The following is a 17,503-nucleotide window of genomic DNA, read 5'->3' on the forward strand; positions in this document are numbered from 1 at the left end:
ATTCACAGCCTTTTCATATTTTTTTTTTAGATAAACAAAATGGATCAGTCTGATATAAATAACTTTTTAATTATGTGTTAAATAAAAAAAATACTTTCTAAGTATAGTAGTTCATTATATACAGTTTGTACTCCTGGGCAGCCAGATTTGCTCATTACATACATATGTTTTGCTTCCCGTCTTGCAGTGCTAAGCAGTGGTTGCACTTTCTGCTCAGTCACACAATGCAAGTTTGGGAGTCAGCTAAGTCATCAAAAACAATGCACTCCCCGAGTGGCTGATAGCTAAACAGTTTCGGCAGAGAAGAGCGAGTTTTGCATTAGTGAGCTCCCTCTAGTGGCTAATCTGAAATCCTCTGCATTTATTGCAATGGCAAAAATATCATGAGCGACAGCATGAACAAATGAGAACGTTAAGGCAAACACAAAAAATAACTTAACTATGTGTTTTCTGATAACAAAGCATACTTCCCTTTTAAAAGGTAATGTAAAACCAACTTTTTTTTCTCGTTTTCCATAGAAAGGGCTCTGATAAGGCCAATGTTGGAGGTCTACACATGATCAGGTGCACAAAGCATCCATCAATTTGTAGAATTTAAATTTGGATAATAAGACTGAATTCCACACTCACCTTTGGGTTTTCCAAGATCCCACCTTCATAGCTGAAAAGAAAACAACATAGTTAAAATTAGACTTGTTGCTGCAGTTGAGTAATATTAGACAAAATAAACCTAAGGCCTCGTTCACAATACAATGCATGGGACAATGAGCATTTTCTTTTGTTCCAAATAATTTTCAAGGTACAACAGGGGTCACAAGTTATAATTGTCACATAAAATACGATTCTGGAGGGGAAAAGGGGTAGGCAAGGATAGTGTTCCAGGCTCCAGTTATGCCATTTATTAAATGCTAGTAGTCTTGATGATGGAGGACGTGAGTGGTGTAGATCGGTGTGCACCTCCAATGGTGGGCCAACCCCTAAGGTTGTTCACTCTTATATGGCTCACCCAGTGGTTACCCAAAGAGGGTAAGTTTGCATGAGTGGCATATTGTAAAGACAACTGAAAACCTTTGGAAAAAAGGGAGTCTTGTATTTATGAAGGGGTTCAAGGGAAGAGAAGTGCTGGGGGTAAGTGTAGGATGGAGGAAGAGGTGTAGAAAGCAAGGGGAAGAAGGGAAAGGTCAAAGTGGAAGGTGGGGGGCAAAGGAACAGGCTCTTGGGGTGGAGAGTCCCGATTCTGTACAGCTGTAGACCATTAACATTTAACTAGTAATGTACAGCGCTGAGCGAACTATTGGCGCTTTATAAATACTGTATTATAATAATAATAATAATAATAACTAAAGTCAACCCTTTTTTTTTTTCTTAGTTTTGGATAGAGTGGAGAGGGATTAGAATACCTGTCAGTTTTTGTTGCTGTCTATGCCCCCATTAGGGAGATTCGCCCTCTCTATTTGTCCTGTTTACCATCATCAAAAGTGAAAGTAGTGAAAGAAAATCCCAAATTTTGGGTTGTCCCCAGAAAAGTAATAGAGGGGAAATCTTCCAATGGGGATACTAGTTCTGGTGACCTGGGGGGCACAAGGAATTCCCTTCATTTGCAGGGATTTCCTCTCTCTTCCTGTTTGGCTATGGGACAGGAAGTAAAGGGAAATTTCTGCAATGGGATACAGATGGCAAAAAAAAAAAAAAAAAAATCTGACAGGGGTCATAATTCTCCCTTTCTCTATCCAAAATAAAAAACTTTTGCCCATTGTTCTACTTTAAGGGTCAGAGGGGTGTAGGTTGAACATCTACAACTGTCACTTATCCTTCTGCCTATTAGAGCACTAATATACAGGTTACCCACTGGTCACCTTTCAATGCACAACAGTACAGTAAGTGGTTGTTTTATTGATGGTCATCTTGCTGGTGCATCAAGTGGAGGTCTTGTGCATGTAGCACCCTCTAGTATGCTACTAAAATAGTGTAATGTATTATGGGCAAAATCATTGTGTGACTCATGGTAGTTGTGTGGGTCATGTGATTAAGGTTGGGTTATTGCAGGTCAGCTGGATGACTCTACAGGTTGTGGCTCTATCGCCTCCTCCTGACTCCGGAGGACCACAGAATCTTCCAGAGGTCGGTAAAAAGATAGAGGTGGAGGTCTAATCTGCGTATTCATGGAGGGGTCTGGCCAATCCCAGGTTTTGAGGCACTGGCAGAGTGGTGGACTGGCCTATAAATATGGGAGCGTCAGGTTGACAGGCGAGTCAGGTGGAAGATGGAGTGCTGAGGAGACTTGGTGTCTAAGAGGGGTCCCCTAGGTCTGGGGGGGGCAACCACTAGGCTGGGCTCAGGCTGGTTCAGGAGGATATATTCTACTAAGAGGCGGATCTAGTTGGGGTAAAGGCCTGGAGCAGCAGGGAGCAAGGAGGACAGTGTGAGTACAACAGTACACTTTGGAATCTACAAGGGGAAAGACTGCCAAACGTAGCAAGCTTTCCAAGAACAGGCTCAATCCTTTATCCTTTTCCTGGGAGATCTACCAAGAAGCCAGAAGGGTTGGTAATGCTTGCAGGCTGTAGAGCTCAGAGCAGCTCTGAAGGAGGAGAGAAGAAGATGTCCCTGCATGTAGCTATGAGAAGTAAAGTGATTTTTGAGGGGCTGCTAGTTCCTCACTTTTAAAGGGCAGTTGCTACTGAACTGCAACAACTGACGGCTTTCAGGAAAAGAACAGTCCAGGACCTGTTTTTGTAAGAGGGAAGCTTCCCCCCCTTCCATTGTTCAATCTGTGCAATTTTTTTTTAAGCACACACAAAACGCAGCGCAGTGAAATGGCAACATTGAAAGCAATGCCATTTTACTTAAGGCAGGCCATAGACAGTACAAATTTTTTTCCTGCAACTATGAGTTGCAGAAAAGAAATCCCCATGATTCCCCCATCAACACAAACAGTGCTGATAGGGGAATCCCTCCTGCTGAGCTATTGTCTTCTCCTGATGGGGGAGGGGGGGCAAAGGGAGGAAGCTGTCCCACTGGGAGAAGACAATGATTGTTGCTAGCAGCTATGGCAGCCACTAGCGATAATCACAAGTAAATACAGCAAGCTGGTTGTACCAAAGTAGAAGCAACTTGGTACCTTCAGTCTGCCCAAAGATGGTTCGAATCGCGGCCAATTCCTGCTGAACTGGCCAAGATTTCAACAATCTGTGGCTGGCCTAACAGTGCATTTTGAGTGCGTTGAGCAAGCCCTGTACTAGGAGCCCAGAGATCTCCCCAAAAAGAATCAGTTACCCATACTTCCCAACTCTGAATGATAAAGAGGGACACCTTTCAGCACAAACTATGTAAGCAAAGGACAAACCCCAGTTATGTGGACTATGAAGAATTAGTATGTAAAATCTGACTGGTTAAACCCACAAGTTTTTATTTATTTATTTATTTTTATACACTATTACCTTCCTTAAATTACTTTAAAATAACAAATGGAACAATGTCAAGGTTGGAGTGAACAGTGGTTGGTGTAGTATAGCACGTTTTGTAGTTAAAGCAGATTTTCACCCTCTATACAAAGTTCCATTGTCTACACCCGTACTCCTCTCAGCTAAACAAATAATGTTTTTGAGGGTTTTTTTGGCTATTTACCATTTTTTTATGTAAATGTACCATTTTTTAATGTAAATTGCTAAGGCCCATCCCCCATGCATGTCACTCACCTAGGAGAAGGACGTGCACCATGCTCTCTGTGCCTCTGGGATATGGACGTCACATGTCCCAGAAGGCATAATCCTTCATTCACAGTGGGGACCTAGCTGACCATTATGAGGAGACTCCCGATAATGTCACAAAGAACATGGCAGCATGGGACTGAGTGGTGGCAGAAGACAAGAGGATCTCAGCAAAACAACGCTGGATTTGCTGGGTTGGTGAGTATCTGAACTTTGCAGAACCCACCACCTGGTAAGCCATGGCTTAAAAAAATGTGTGTGTGTGTGTGGGGGGGGGGGGGGGGGGGGGGAAGCTGAAGATTGGTAGTGTACTTTATAGAGGTCTATAAAATCAGACCAAAAGAGGGAAATCTGAGAAAGAAACAAGGGGAGAGGGATTCGATTCCCAAAGAGGGACCATTCCTCCAAACGAGGGACAGTTGGGAGCCAAGTTACCTAATATGCATGAGGTTCTCATCCATACTCCAGGGGCTCTTGGGTGTCACAGGTACAGGTATACCATGTTTCTGAAAAGAGAAATGCACACTATTAATCCTATGGTGAAATGCCATTTTCATTCTACATTACCCCCCCCCACCCGTTCAATGTAGGTCATCATTCAACCGTATTTGAACATCAAAAATAAAACCAGATTGGCCCAACATGTGAGCCCATGGGAAGCATTTCTGTAGATACAAGTTGTATGCTATGTCCGCACCTCCCAAGCATGCAATATTTGAAAGTTTGCACTGAAGTGACACAAATAATTGAAAAATCTGCCCTTAGACCAGTGGTTCTCAACCTTCCTAATGCCTTTAATACAATTCCTCATGTTGTGGTGACCCCCAACCATAAAATTATTTACCCAGTAATTATAATTCATGAGTGTCGTTTTACCTCCAATACTGCTGCTTTCAACACCGTAGCTGCTTTTAACAGAGTAGCTGCTTTCAAAACAGCAGCTGCTTTCTACACAGCAGCTGCTCTTTACACATCGGAAATATGTGTTTTCTGATGGTCTTAGGGGACCCCTGTGAAAGGGTCGTTCGACCCCCAAAGGGGTCACGACCCACAGGTTGAGAACCACTGCCTTAGACGGTCATTTGTGAGATGTGAAAAATATTCTTGAAATAGTCAATAGACATAAATATGGAATTATTCTAAATACAAAAACAATTCCTGACTATGTATAAAATGGGAGAAATCAGTCAAAGCTGCAGCCAATTTGTAAGCACCTAGACAGAAGAGCCCCTATCCTTTTGACCTGATCAACTTACAGTGAAGGGCCCCTTCACACCTGTACATTCTGTTACTACATGGACTTTAACGTATTGTATTTTAGCATGCGGTTTTAATGTGACCATGCTTTGTGTTAAAGTGGTTGTAAACCCTTGGATATACCCAGTGAAGGTGATTCACAGAAATGAAACAAAATTATCCTACATAAGTTGTACCTGTTTATCTACATCCATCTGTTACCTACATGCATTCAAAGTGCAGAATTTACATAGGATCTCTTAGCTCTCAAATGCAGGAGGATAACAGCTGAAGTTACATCAGTGAGTAGAGCTCTGAGAGCAGATTGGAGGAAAGAGACGCCCTTTACACAGCACACAGGAACAGAGCTGAGGATGTCAATCTGCTGGAGGTCCCTCCCCTGTCACCATTTTTCTCTTGGCGTCAGGAAAATTCATCAGAAAAGACTCACGCTTCTAGCAGAGAAATGAAGCAGCAGACAGAAATGACACTCTGGATTGTGACAAATACACACCATAGAGGGATATGCTTTGTTCAGATTTCATGTCTGACGCGTACAACCACTTTAAAGGTACACTAGGTGGCCCATTTTGGCATAGGCAGTTCACGCAAGGTGATGCAGAAAAAAAAAGTCCCTGCTGCATTTTTTTAATGCTGTGCATTGAGGTACTCTACAGCCCAGGTGGGTTTGCAGGCTACTGTACTTATACCACTGGGGTGCCATTATAAAGGAATGACACCTTAATGCACTGTATATTGCATTGTGCCTGAACATGCATTGAGGCAATACACAGGATAACACATCCATGCATTACTCTAACACATAGGAGTAAAGCCAGGCTTAACACAGATCTTGTACACTATATTCCTAGGTAGTGAAAGATAGGCGAGTACAGGCAGTGAGGAAGGGGGAGATTAAAATTACCTGTTGCTTTACCCTGCATTGGAAAAGTACAGGTTCACCTAAAGCTTATCTAAATACATTAACAAAAATGTAATAGATTGCAACCCACCAGCCTGTATATGTAGTGGCTGCATTTGTTTTCTTTTTTAAGCTTTTTTCACTTTATTTTTATACAGTGCCAATAACACACTTCCTGTCCTAGGGTGACAAACACTCACTTACTGTAGTTTAGCTATGGAGGTAAGGAGTACCACGTAGCCCCTCTTTTCCATAACATAGGGGGAGGCATTCTGTAGTCCTCAGGGATAGCTGGGCAAAATGTAACTGATAAGAGTGGAGCACAGGCAGAGGGCACAAGAAGTTCCCAGCTGACAACAATTTTGGCAGGATCAACTTTTTTTTTTTTCTTTATGTATTGAAAAGATATCAAAATGCTTTTAATGGAATAGTTAACAGATCTAAAGAGACCCAATGAAAGAAATTTAATGTTAGGGTTTAAATACACTTTAAATGAAACTAAATAGGTGTTGAACGTAATTTTGATTTCACTGCCCTGTTTTTGAGAATCAAATCACAGACGGAGTGACACTTTAAGCTGTCAATTAGCTCACATTGAATACCTCTGCTTGCTCAGTGATAATCCCGAGACCTGCTCATTTCTGCAGCCAAGAAAAAAAGGGTCCACACACTCGCGGCAGCCTATGCATAGTAAGAGGGCTGTATGTACAAGTGAGCGAGCACGGACATATATGAGTTCGAATAGTCAATAGATTCTATGCATTATAAACGTGGGCACAGTCTCTGAATTTAATCACAAGTTCAGCACAAAAACCTTACACTTCAAGTAACATCGTTGATGTATTCCTCCCGTACACTCAAAAAAAAAAAAAAAACCTTTTTCTACCATCGTTAGCCACGTCTGCAGCACTCCGACTGCTCGGAATAACTCGAAATTGCTTCTGTCTCAGTGGGGCCGCTAATATGTTAACAAACTCATAGCAGGAAGACGTGGATCCCAACTGGGGCCTAGGTGGGGCCCCCCATAGGTGGTCTGCAAGCTTGCACAGAATGTGTCCCCCTCACTGGGCCGAGCAATGAAGGGTAAGCAATAAACAGAACAAAGAGGGGGAAAAAAAAAAAAAAAAAAAAAAAAGGGCCCCCCTGCGTCCACTCCCAAAGCTTTGTCTTAATAGGCGCAGGCCAATGCCACCCACATGTGAGGAAAGGCTGCTGGCTAATGTTTAGCTCAGAGGTCTCTGTAAAGCCATTCAAACTTATGAGCTGCCCAGTTTATTTAAAGTAAGCCCTGAGCTGCTCTAATGAAGATGTCACCAGCCCTGAGACACTTCATTGTTACATAGACTTGTCCTTCATTATAATGTGCTGCCGATCGCTCTTGTCAGCGCCTACATGTTTTTGGTGGCTCTCTTTGCCAGGACACGGCGGGCACACAATACTAGAATATATGGCAGAAAAGGCAAATTTTCTTGTGTAGTTTGAGTTCTTATTGCACTTTTTACTTTCAAGAGACCCTGTCACCAACATTAAACACAAAAAAAGAAAAATCAAGCAATTTAAATGCTTACTCGTAGAGTTTTTCCATTTTTTGCAAGTGATCTTTGATCCTTGGCCATGATCTTTTGAACTTTCTTTGAAAATCTGATCACTCCAGAAAAGGTTAAACCCCCTCACAGCCCAGTTTTCCTTGCAGTTTATAACCACCCTCTCCTTTTCTGGGAGTATCTCATTCCTGTCTGTGCTGGCCCCGCTCCTCTGCCCCTCCCTTCACCTCCCTAATAAACCATTTATATAGCTGCTGGGGTGGAGTGAAGGGGAATGTTATAGAGTTCCAGCTGAATGACAGCTCTGTGTCTGTCGGGGCTGCTGACATCACATCCAAAATGGTGGTGCAGAGCAACAGCCTTAGGGCTATTGGATGTCTACACAAGGGAGGCTTTTACAGTTAAATAAGAGGTTTCATTTATTACAGGTACTCATATAGCACTGTCAATTTACACAGTGCTTTACATATATTGTACATTCCAATCAGTCCCTAACCCTCAAGGGGTGTACAAAAAAGGTCCCTAACTCACATTAATACATACACATACTAAGGCCAATTTAGACAGGAGCCAATTAACCTACCAGCATGTCTATGGAGTGTGGGAGGATACTAGAGTACCTGGAGGAAACCCACACAGGCACAGAGAGAACATGCAAACTCCATACAGGTAGTTCCATGGTTGGGTTTCAAACCAACGACCCTAATGCTGCTAGGCAGAAGTGCTAACCATTTAGCCACATATAATCATACAATCAAGTTTTTTTCTTGAAATGAATGGCCTAGTAACCGGGTCCCTTTAAAATGAATCTGTGGTTTAGTCAAGCAACAGGTTCACTTGAATTCAGATCTTCAGAGATGCATAGGTTTATTTCATTTCACTCTCCTACAGCTCTGTCCAGGGGTGAAAAGAAATCCCTGTGCTAGCTGGGAGTCACCAGAGACGTAGCTTACATAGGGCCATTAACTCCCCATGTGACAGTTCCAAGTGGCTCAGGGCTTCACACGGATTTAGTCACATGCTCCTCCATGCTTGATAGTACCACTTATTTCCTCTGCCTCCAAGTACTGAATGGAGTGGTGAGGGACCAAAGGAAAGGGAAGGAAATGCCGGGAAGAGGTAGAGAGATTTCTATTAAAGCCTATCTAAGGCCAATTTTTTTTTTACAGGATAGTTAAATCCCCATCAGGCTTTTTTTTCGCCATCTGTGTTCTCTTCGCAAACTTATTAAATATGCACTATGATCTTCCTCTAAGGTCAAGTCTACATGTGCTTGAAAAGAGGGCAGGAATTAAGACCAATAACTTAGAGCAGGGGTCTCCAAACTCTTCAAGTGGAGGGCCACATCGTACATTTTAGATATACTCAAGAGCCGAACAAAATAAACTGTGTCCTGATCACAGCCATCAATGGGGGGTTGATGGCTGTGATGGGGACACAGTTGTGGGGGATGTGATGTCTCTGAAGGTGATACAAATGTGCCCACAACTATGTCCCCATCACAGCCATCAACCCCCCCCCCCCCCCCCGACTGTGTCCCCCATCGCAGCCACTCACTAACGGTGTTCCCTTCAATGCCATCAACCCCCATCCCCCACAACTGTGCCCCCATCAGAGCCATCATCCCCCTAGCTGTGTTCTCCTCAGTGCAATTGACTTATCAGCTTTGGAGACCCTTAACTCCAAGGATTCTAATTGAGACACAAGGAGACATTCCATCTGGCTCAGTACATTCTGGATAGAAGTTCACTATCAAGCTGATTTGAGTCCTTTATTGGGACTCTGAGTCTACTATCAATTAGCCTTTCCAAGTAGAAGGCCCTAAATTATATACAGTACACATCTGTACGTTGTAAAATATAAACTCTGCATACTTTAAAATATCTCATATGAATACTAAAAGTAAAAAAGGAAGGAGCTTGACCACATTTCTGATCCCTGCTAAATACCCCCAATGACTACTAAAAGTAAAAAAGGAAGGAGCTTGACCACATTACTGATCCCTGCTACATACCCCCAATCACTGAGTATGAGCCAGTCAACTACCATGGCATCTACACAAACCTTGCACGCAATGTTACGCATGCAATTGCCTTTTGATTTACATTGCTCCTCCGGTGGGGAACATAGGTGTGTAATCAGAGTATCACCCAATCACAGTTTTTGATTGCTCTTCAGCATAACCCTATAGACTCATCTAAAATATTTACCATTTAATATAGTTTAACCAGTTGTCCAAACTGGTAACATTCATTTATTAGATGTAACATTAAAATACAATACGTATATGCAACCTAAATGTTTGACTACGTGATTAATTCTCAACTTTTGCCAATAAGCCAACTCCAAGGGATAACTAGTGTTGGACATATTCTGTATCATATAGCTTGGCACACTTTCCTTCCCTCCATGGTAAAGTCAACAACACTTTCATTTTGAATATCCAAACACCCACTAAGTCAAGAAAAAAAGTTGCCTTAGGTCTTGACAGTGTGCGGTTTGGTTGCACACAGGCAACTCTCCCCCATTTATCATTCTCTGAGGTTGGCCTGTCTATGAACACTCTTTTTGTTATAAAGCATTTGAAATCGGGGTGGAGAGACATTAATCAAGAGCAAGATCCCCTTCCTAATGTGCGTAACCCCTTTTCATTTGCCCCCTAATGACTTCCAGATTCTCAGCAGCTATCTCTTTGTTCCTGCAAGGTTTTTATGAGCAGCCCATAACATACTCTGCAATTTGTATCTTTTCTTGGTGGCATGGATGAATTGCCTCCCTTTTGAATGGCAGTAGAGGAACCAATGGAATGGAATGACAGCCAGTGAAAGGAGAGCAGGCCCCTGTGAATCCTGGTTAAAGTTACCACCTGTTAATAAATAGCCAGGCCCCAAGTTAACTGACAGCCTTTTACTTATCTTCCGAAAGATTCCTGATAAATCCGCTGCCTTGGGGGCTGATGGAACAGTTTATCTCCAGTCATTTAGGAAAGGAGGGGGGGGTGCTTAGGTGAGGGAGTGAGAGGAGCCTCTTAAAAGGAACACAAGGGTTTAACTGATATTGATCTGTATAAACTCCTTTCTCACTTACATAGTCTCTTTACCTTTTCAATTGATACTTTGCTTGTGTAAAGTGTATAGGGAAAAGGTTTCCTTTGAACAAAAAATATAGCTTGAAGGCACAAAGCAAAGAATAGGCAATCAGAAGGGAACAGAGGGACAGATGGGGGTGGGAAGAAGAGTGCACGCAAGGGTATAGGCCCAATAAGTTTTTAGGCAAAAACAAACTATAAGTTAGGAAACACATACATTCCTATTTAAAAAGGGTCACTCGGCCTCTATGGAAACTTACTGTATATATAAAAGACTGAACTCCAGGAATTATATAGATTGCATAGGTCCAGCTTGGCACAATAAGTTTGCATATCCTATATTTGATGGATAGCTGGGAAGTCACTGTAGTTTGTATGTGTGTAGTCACACATCGTTCTGAGATCATGAATACACACACACACACACACACACACACACTAGTTTTTAAAAACAATACAATATACCAGTCCAGAGTAAATATATTTTACAGATGATGGCAAGCAAAATATTACTTCCCAAGATACATTTAATAAAAAGAAGGTTATTTTTTTATAATGATATATTTTCTATTATCTTATCATTATTTATTTTCTATTATTTTCTATAATTTTTTATATTTTTTGAGATTATTGTTGCATAGGGGTGGGGGGTGTTTCTGTCAGGGGGACTACAACAATTGCCCCCTTATAAATTCGGCACTGGCTGCCACCATATTTTTTAAAAGATTATGTTTCTATAAAGTAATTTTTCTAACATAGGATACATCCCATTGGCAGGAACACATAGTAAACAGATGGCACATTCTGCGTACAAAACTGCAGCATACAAAAGGCAGTTCCCGCTTAGTGTAGCATACTTTTATATTGTGACAAGAATACTAACAAAAAGCTGGTTATTATTATTATTATTATTACTACGAGTTTATATAGCGCCAAAGGGTTTGCTCAGCGCTGTACAATAGGGGGGGACAATACATGGCACAGTACAACAAAGACAGACAGCGTACGAGGGGTAAGAGGGCCCTACTCTTACGAGCTTACAATCTAGATAAATTCAATGTGCGCATAGCATGTATCATTAAACTGCATTGAAAATATTGCTATAGCTGTATTCAGCCAAATCGAAAATCCGAGATGGAGATGAAAAGAAGAAGTGGGTGCAGAGGGGTGAAAAGAGGAAAAAAGTGGAGGGTAATGGGGGAAAGGAGGGCATTCAAGTTCATACTGCAAAACACATATTCCCCATAGGTTTTAGCCACTCAGGTGCCATCACTGGGCCAGAATTCCCTGAATTGTGAAGTGTACCCAGGGGCTTCAGATTTCCAAAAAATTGGGATATCTATAATGTATATTAGTTCTTCCATTCTCTTTAGGAGCTGCATCTCATCCACCCATTCCCCACCATTTATTCTTTTAAATGAATACAAGGTGTTCTCTGATTGGACAAGGTCGGGATCATGATGCCCCCTCCATCTCTGTCCAATCAGTGAACCCTCTATGGGAATATCTATATGTGAATATCTATGATATAGAATAGCTGTTATTTCTACCATTATCTTCAAAAGCTGTGTTTCATCCACCCATTTTCCACCATATATTTTTTTTAATGAGTACAAGGTTTTTTCTGATTGGACGGGGTCAAGATTACAATGTCCCCTCCATCTTCATCCAATCAGCAGATGCTTTGTATTATTGGGGGGAAAAAAAAAATACAAAACTTTCCATGAATGGCTACAGTGCTGAGTGAGCAACCCCCTGTGGTCAGTGTTCAGAGGGGAAGCTGCTTACACAGAACACCAGCGGGATTCTGAAGATTGCCACTATTACTATAGTAACACCAACTACTACAATGATTGTTTTCTTCCCTAACAGCACCTCAGGTATGAGATATAAATACTTACACCGTGCCAAGCTGAACCAACACAAGTTGGCAATACAGATAATTTGTGAAGTTCAGGGTTTTATTGCTATCTGCTATTCCCCCTTGCTATTCCCCCTCTGTTTGTCCTGGTGTCCACAGAAAATAATGATAAATCTAAAATCTTACAGTTGTCACTAGAATAGGAATAAATAAGAGGCATTTCCCGCACTTTGAAAATATTTCCTCTTACACTGGTGTCTCCAGGACAGGGAACGAGGGTAAGTCTCACCAGCAGGGACACAGACAGCAATAAAAACTTGACAATAGGAATTTAATGCTTGCCTACAAAAAAAAAATCCCTAAAAATGGCTTTAGATTTACCTTAAAAATTTGATAGAACTGCATATGTTTGGGGGGCATTTTTTTAGGTGGTGATTCATTTCTTGACCTAGAGGACTGAAAATGACAGGACACACTCCACAACCTTGGTGCAGATTGTCGTGGGGCAAATGCCACCTGCAGTGGCTATTTCATGGCTACCCTATGGTTTCTCCTCCAACACTATACTTTTGAATTGTTGGTTGAATGCACAAAGCCAGGAGGAAATCCATAGAAAGACAGGGAGAACATACAAACTTTATGAGCATAATAGATTGGCACACAAGATTGTCAATAATGAAACTGCTGTGGGCACCTAGAAGTGTCCTCCACCCACATCAGCAGGTGACCATTAACATGGACTAATGTGCTCAGTATGTCATCACTTTGTCCTTCCAATCTTGCCATGAACACAAAAGGGGAAGGAAAAGCAGTGTACACCACAGTCCAAGTGAGGGGACCTAGAAGTGTCCTCCACCCACATCAGCTGGTGACCATCAACAACATGGACTAATGTGCTCAGTATGTCATCACTTTGTCCTTCCAGTCTTTCCATGGACACAAAAGGGGAAGGAAAAGCCATGTACACCACAGTCCGAGTGAGAGCACCTAGAAGTATCCTCCACCGACATCAGCAGGTGACCATAAACATGGACTAATGTGCTCATTATGTCATCACTGTATCCTTCCAGCCTTGCCATGGGCACAAAAGGGGAAGGAAAAGCTATGTACACCACAGTCCGAGTGAGTGAAGATACCAGATGGGTCTGCTGGTCTTCTGTGCTAACATCCCTCTGACTCAGGCAGAAGCGTCATGCTCCACTGCCTGCACTGCTCCGGGGCTCTCATTAGTTTTCAAGAGCTTGTTAGTCAATTAATGCCGCTCTTTGTTTATTCTGAATAGGTAATAATCACCATCTCAGGGTGTGCCAGAGGGCATATCTGTCACACACACAAGATAACAAGAATCCCACACACAGCCTATGTGGCTGGCAAGGAGCCGTGTGTGAACCTACACTCTCGGAATGCGTCGTAGATCGGAATTAAGGCCTCATACACACTGGACGTTTTGCCATCTCTCCTAGACACCTTTCCTCCTGTTTTGGCAGAAAAAAACGCTTGATGCCTGTAGACGTGTGTATTTAGGCATGTTAAGCGCTTGGGTGTTAATTTCATAGGCCTAAAAAATCATTTATTTTTGCCATTGAAATTAATTAATGCTCAAGTGTTAAACCTGCCTATCACTTAGGCACATTTAGAAGTGTTTACATGCGTTTACAGGCATTGCATGTTTTTTCTGCCAAAACGCAGCTACTCCTGAATGAGCTAGCAGTGTTTTTTTTCTGCCTCTCAACACCTATGGGTCCATGGAAACATAGGGTAACATGCAAGGGCGTTTAGAGGCAGAAAAAAACACTCAAAAACCTATGCTGCTTAAAGGAGAATCCCGGACAAACCGCTACATGCACATTTGAAATACAAACATGAAGGCTGATTGGTAACTTATTTAGCCACATTTGTCCTGCCGGGAAGATGACAATACTATTTATTGGATTCAATTTACTCATTGGACAATGAATAATCAGTGTGGTGTTCAAGAGAAAAAAGCAAAACCAGCGCACAGGTCTATAAAGCATCCCAGGAACACGGTAACAGTCACTCGCTGAGGTGTGGCCCTCTAACGGTCGGGGAATCTTGATACTACTGGAAGAAAGCAAAAAAAGGGCGCACTCTCCTTGTGCGTTACCGTGATAAAAAAGGATTTATTGAAAATGACAGAAGTGTATACTCACAAACCAAGGGTCATGTAAACAAACAAGGAACCAATGAGACAGTCCCAGCAAATGGAGGTCTTGAGACAGAGTATGCTAATGCGTTTTGGGAGACAAACTCCCTCTGAGAAAGGAAGTTAGTCTCCCGAAACGCGTTAGTCCCAGCAAATGGTGGTCTTGAGACAGGATATGCTTAAAGGTCCAGGAGGCGCCTGAGCCAAGGGGTTAATGAGGTCTGTGTTCCAAGTGTGGAGCTATTCTCCTGATCAAAATTGCTTACAGCTTTAGGCCCCTTTCACACAGGTAGATCTATCGGGTCTGCCTTTCAGTTTTTTTAGACGGACCCACTTGGACCATCCATTGTGCTCTATGGAGTGGTGGATGTAAACGGACATGTGTTAGTTTACACCCTCCAACGTTTGATCCAATCCTATCCGCCAAAAACAGACGGATGGGGGATCGGTTCCCCATCCTTCTAGCAGATCGGATGACATTAGGATGTAAACGGACAGGTGGTCTGTTTACATCCGACCGCACCATATAGAACAGCAGGCTGTGTCCGTGTCCGTTCTGCAAGGGGTTAATGAGGTCTGTGTTCCAAGCGTGGAGCTATTCTCCTGATCAAAATTGCTTACAGCTTTAGGCCCCTTTCACACGGGTAGATTGATCAGGTCTGCCTTTCAGTTTTTTTAGGCGGACCCAATTGGACCATCCATTGTACTCTATGGAGTGGCGGATGTAAACGGACATGTGTCCATTTACATCCTCCGACATTTGATCCAACCCTATCCGCCAAAAACAGACGGATGAGGGATCGGTTCCCCATCCTTCTAGCAGATCGGATAACACTAAGGTGGTCTGTTCATATCTGACAGTCCCATAGAGATCAGCAGGCTGTGCCCGCTCTGCACAAGCAGAATGGACACAGACCTGTCTTCCACCTGCTTGGCAGGAATCATTGGACAGATTCCCCGCTGAGCAGGCAGATCCACTTGGCAGAGTCCGCCAGTACGAAAGGCGCCTTAAAATGAACTGTGTATGGGACTTCTACTTAACCACTTCATAATCATATTTCACATGTGTGACATTTGGGACATTATTTAGGACTTCTTTTATCTGCATTATTGTATTTTGCTGTCTATCTACTTTCATGTTTGTGGTGTGAAGTGCTTTTATCTGATTGTTTTTTATGTGTATAGCGATTGCACGTATAGGTGGTAGCAGCTCTTTCAATATCGTGGGGATTTGTAATTTATTTATAGCATGATGATGCTGGTTCATTTTCAATAAGCAAGTTGGAGGAGGAAAGGTGACACAGAACCCAGGAAACGCAGATGTCACCTGCCTGGCTGTGCAGCGTGGTAGAGGGTTGTGACTCACAAGGTCCTCTGACTTTAGCATGGTACTATGGGGTGCACAAGTCCAATTCACCTGCACTCTTCTCATAGATGGCCATAAATAGCTACAAATTAGAATTGTTTACTGGTTGATGGCATGGTTTTCATTATGTCCTACTGGTGGATGGCATGGTTTTCATTATATCCTACTGGTGGATGGCATGGTTTTCATAATGTCCTACTGGTGGATGGCATGGTTTTCAATATGTCCTACTGGTAGATGGCATGGTTTTCAATATGTCCTACTGGTAGATGGCATGGTTTTCAATATGTCCTACTGGTGGATGGCATGGTTTTCAATATGTCCTACTGGTGGATGGCATGGTTTTCAATATGTCCTACTGGTGGATGGCATGGTTTTCAATATGTCCTACTGGTGGATGGCATGGTTTTCAATATGTCCTACTAGTGGATGGCATGGTTTTCATTATGTCCTACTGGTGGATGGCATGGTTTTCATTATGTCCTACTGGTGGATGGCATGGTTTTCATTATGTCCTACTGGTAGATGGCATGGTTTTCAATATGTCCTACTGGTGGATGGCATGGTTTTCAATATGTCCTACTGGTGGATGGCATGGTTTTCAATATGTCCTACTGGTGGATGGCATGGTTTTCATTATGTCCTACTGGTGGATGGCATGGTTTTCATTATGTCCTACTGGTGGATGGCATGGTTTTCATTATGTCCTACTGGTGGATGGCATGGTTTTCATTATGTCCTACTGCCATCTAATGTTTAAAGTGTGTGTAAACCCCATGACTGAATTTATAGGATTTTCTCCTTTTTGCTCTGTTAAGTTGACCGTCCAGTCCAGTTTTCCGTTCGCTATGCGGGCTGTACAGTGCAGATGGCTGAATCTCCTGCTGCGGCTATTGTATCCTGACAGCCGGCACCAGTGTCTATCCGAATACCTGAACAGTGATTGCATCGGATTGGAAAATCTTCTGTCCGGCTCCTTTCAGGTTCACCATGAACCATTTTAAATTTGCATAGTATATGGCCAGTTTTAACTATGCCACTGAAAGCATTCTGTTATATCTGTTTGACTCCTAGATTGTAAGCTCCTAGGAGCAGGGCCCTCGAACCCCTCGTGTATTGTATTGTTACTGTACTGTCTCCCATTGTAATGTACAGCGCTGAGCAAAGTGTTGGTGCTATATAAATCCTGTATAATAATAATAATAATAAATAATAATAAACACAAGCCAACTGAGGTCATTCCAGTAATCCATAAATCTGTATAGTGTCAGCCGATCCACGGTGGATGGTTTTCATAGGGAGGCGCAGGCACAGTTGACAGGCTTTAAAAATGCAATGCTGCCACCTTTGGAATGCCTATGTTTTTCTTCTTTTTTTTGACACCCAAATGTCCTTTTCAGATGGAAATACTGTGCTGCAGCTGTGAGCCTAGTATTGGCGTTCGGTTTTGGTGCAACCTTATTTACATGAATGGGTGGCGTTTGGCAGACCTGAACATTTGCCTGCTGAACATGACAGGGGATCATTGTTGCCACTCCCCAATGCAAAGCATCATCACTGCAACATGTCTATGCCAGTGTCCAGATGCCTTTTAAACTGAAAGGGGTGTTGT

At 42.5% G+C, this 17,503-nt stretch overlaps 1 protein-coding gene across 2 annotated transcripts in view; it reads right to left on the bottom strand.

The window, feature by feature from the left end:
• ASS1 (argininosuccinate synthase 1) overlaps nucleotides 1–17,503 on the bottom strand; it is a 142,724-nt gene that overhangs the window by 72,591 nt on the left and 52,630 nt on the right. For both annotated transcript variants that reach the window (XM_089669039.1, XM_089669040.1), the window contains 2 exons: nucleotides 4,146–4,216; nucleotides 631–661 (listed from right to left, as the gene is read on the bottom strand). In XM_089669039.1, coding sequence (XP_089525165.1) covers nucleotides 631–661; nucleotides 4,146–4,216 — 102 coding nt within the window. The remainder of the gene's footprint in view (nucleotides 1–630; nucleotides 662–4,145; nucleotides 4,217–17,503) is intronic.

The sequence above is a fragment of the Staurois parvus genome, unplaced genomic scaffold (genome assembly GCF_062004578.1).
Source record: "Staurois parvus isolate SC_StPar_1 unplaced genomic scaffold, SC_StPar_1.0 ptg000068l, whole genome shotgun sequence".
NCBI classification, from domain to species: domain Eukaryota; kingdom Metazoa; phylum Chordata; class Amphibia; order Anura; family Ranidae; genus Staurois; species Staurois parvus.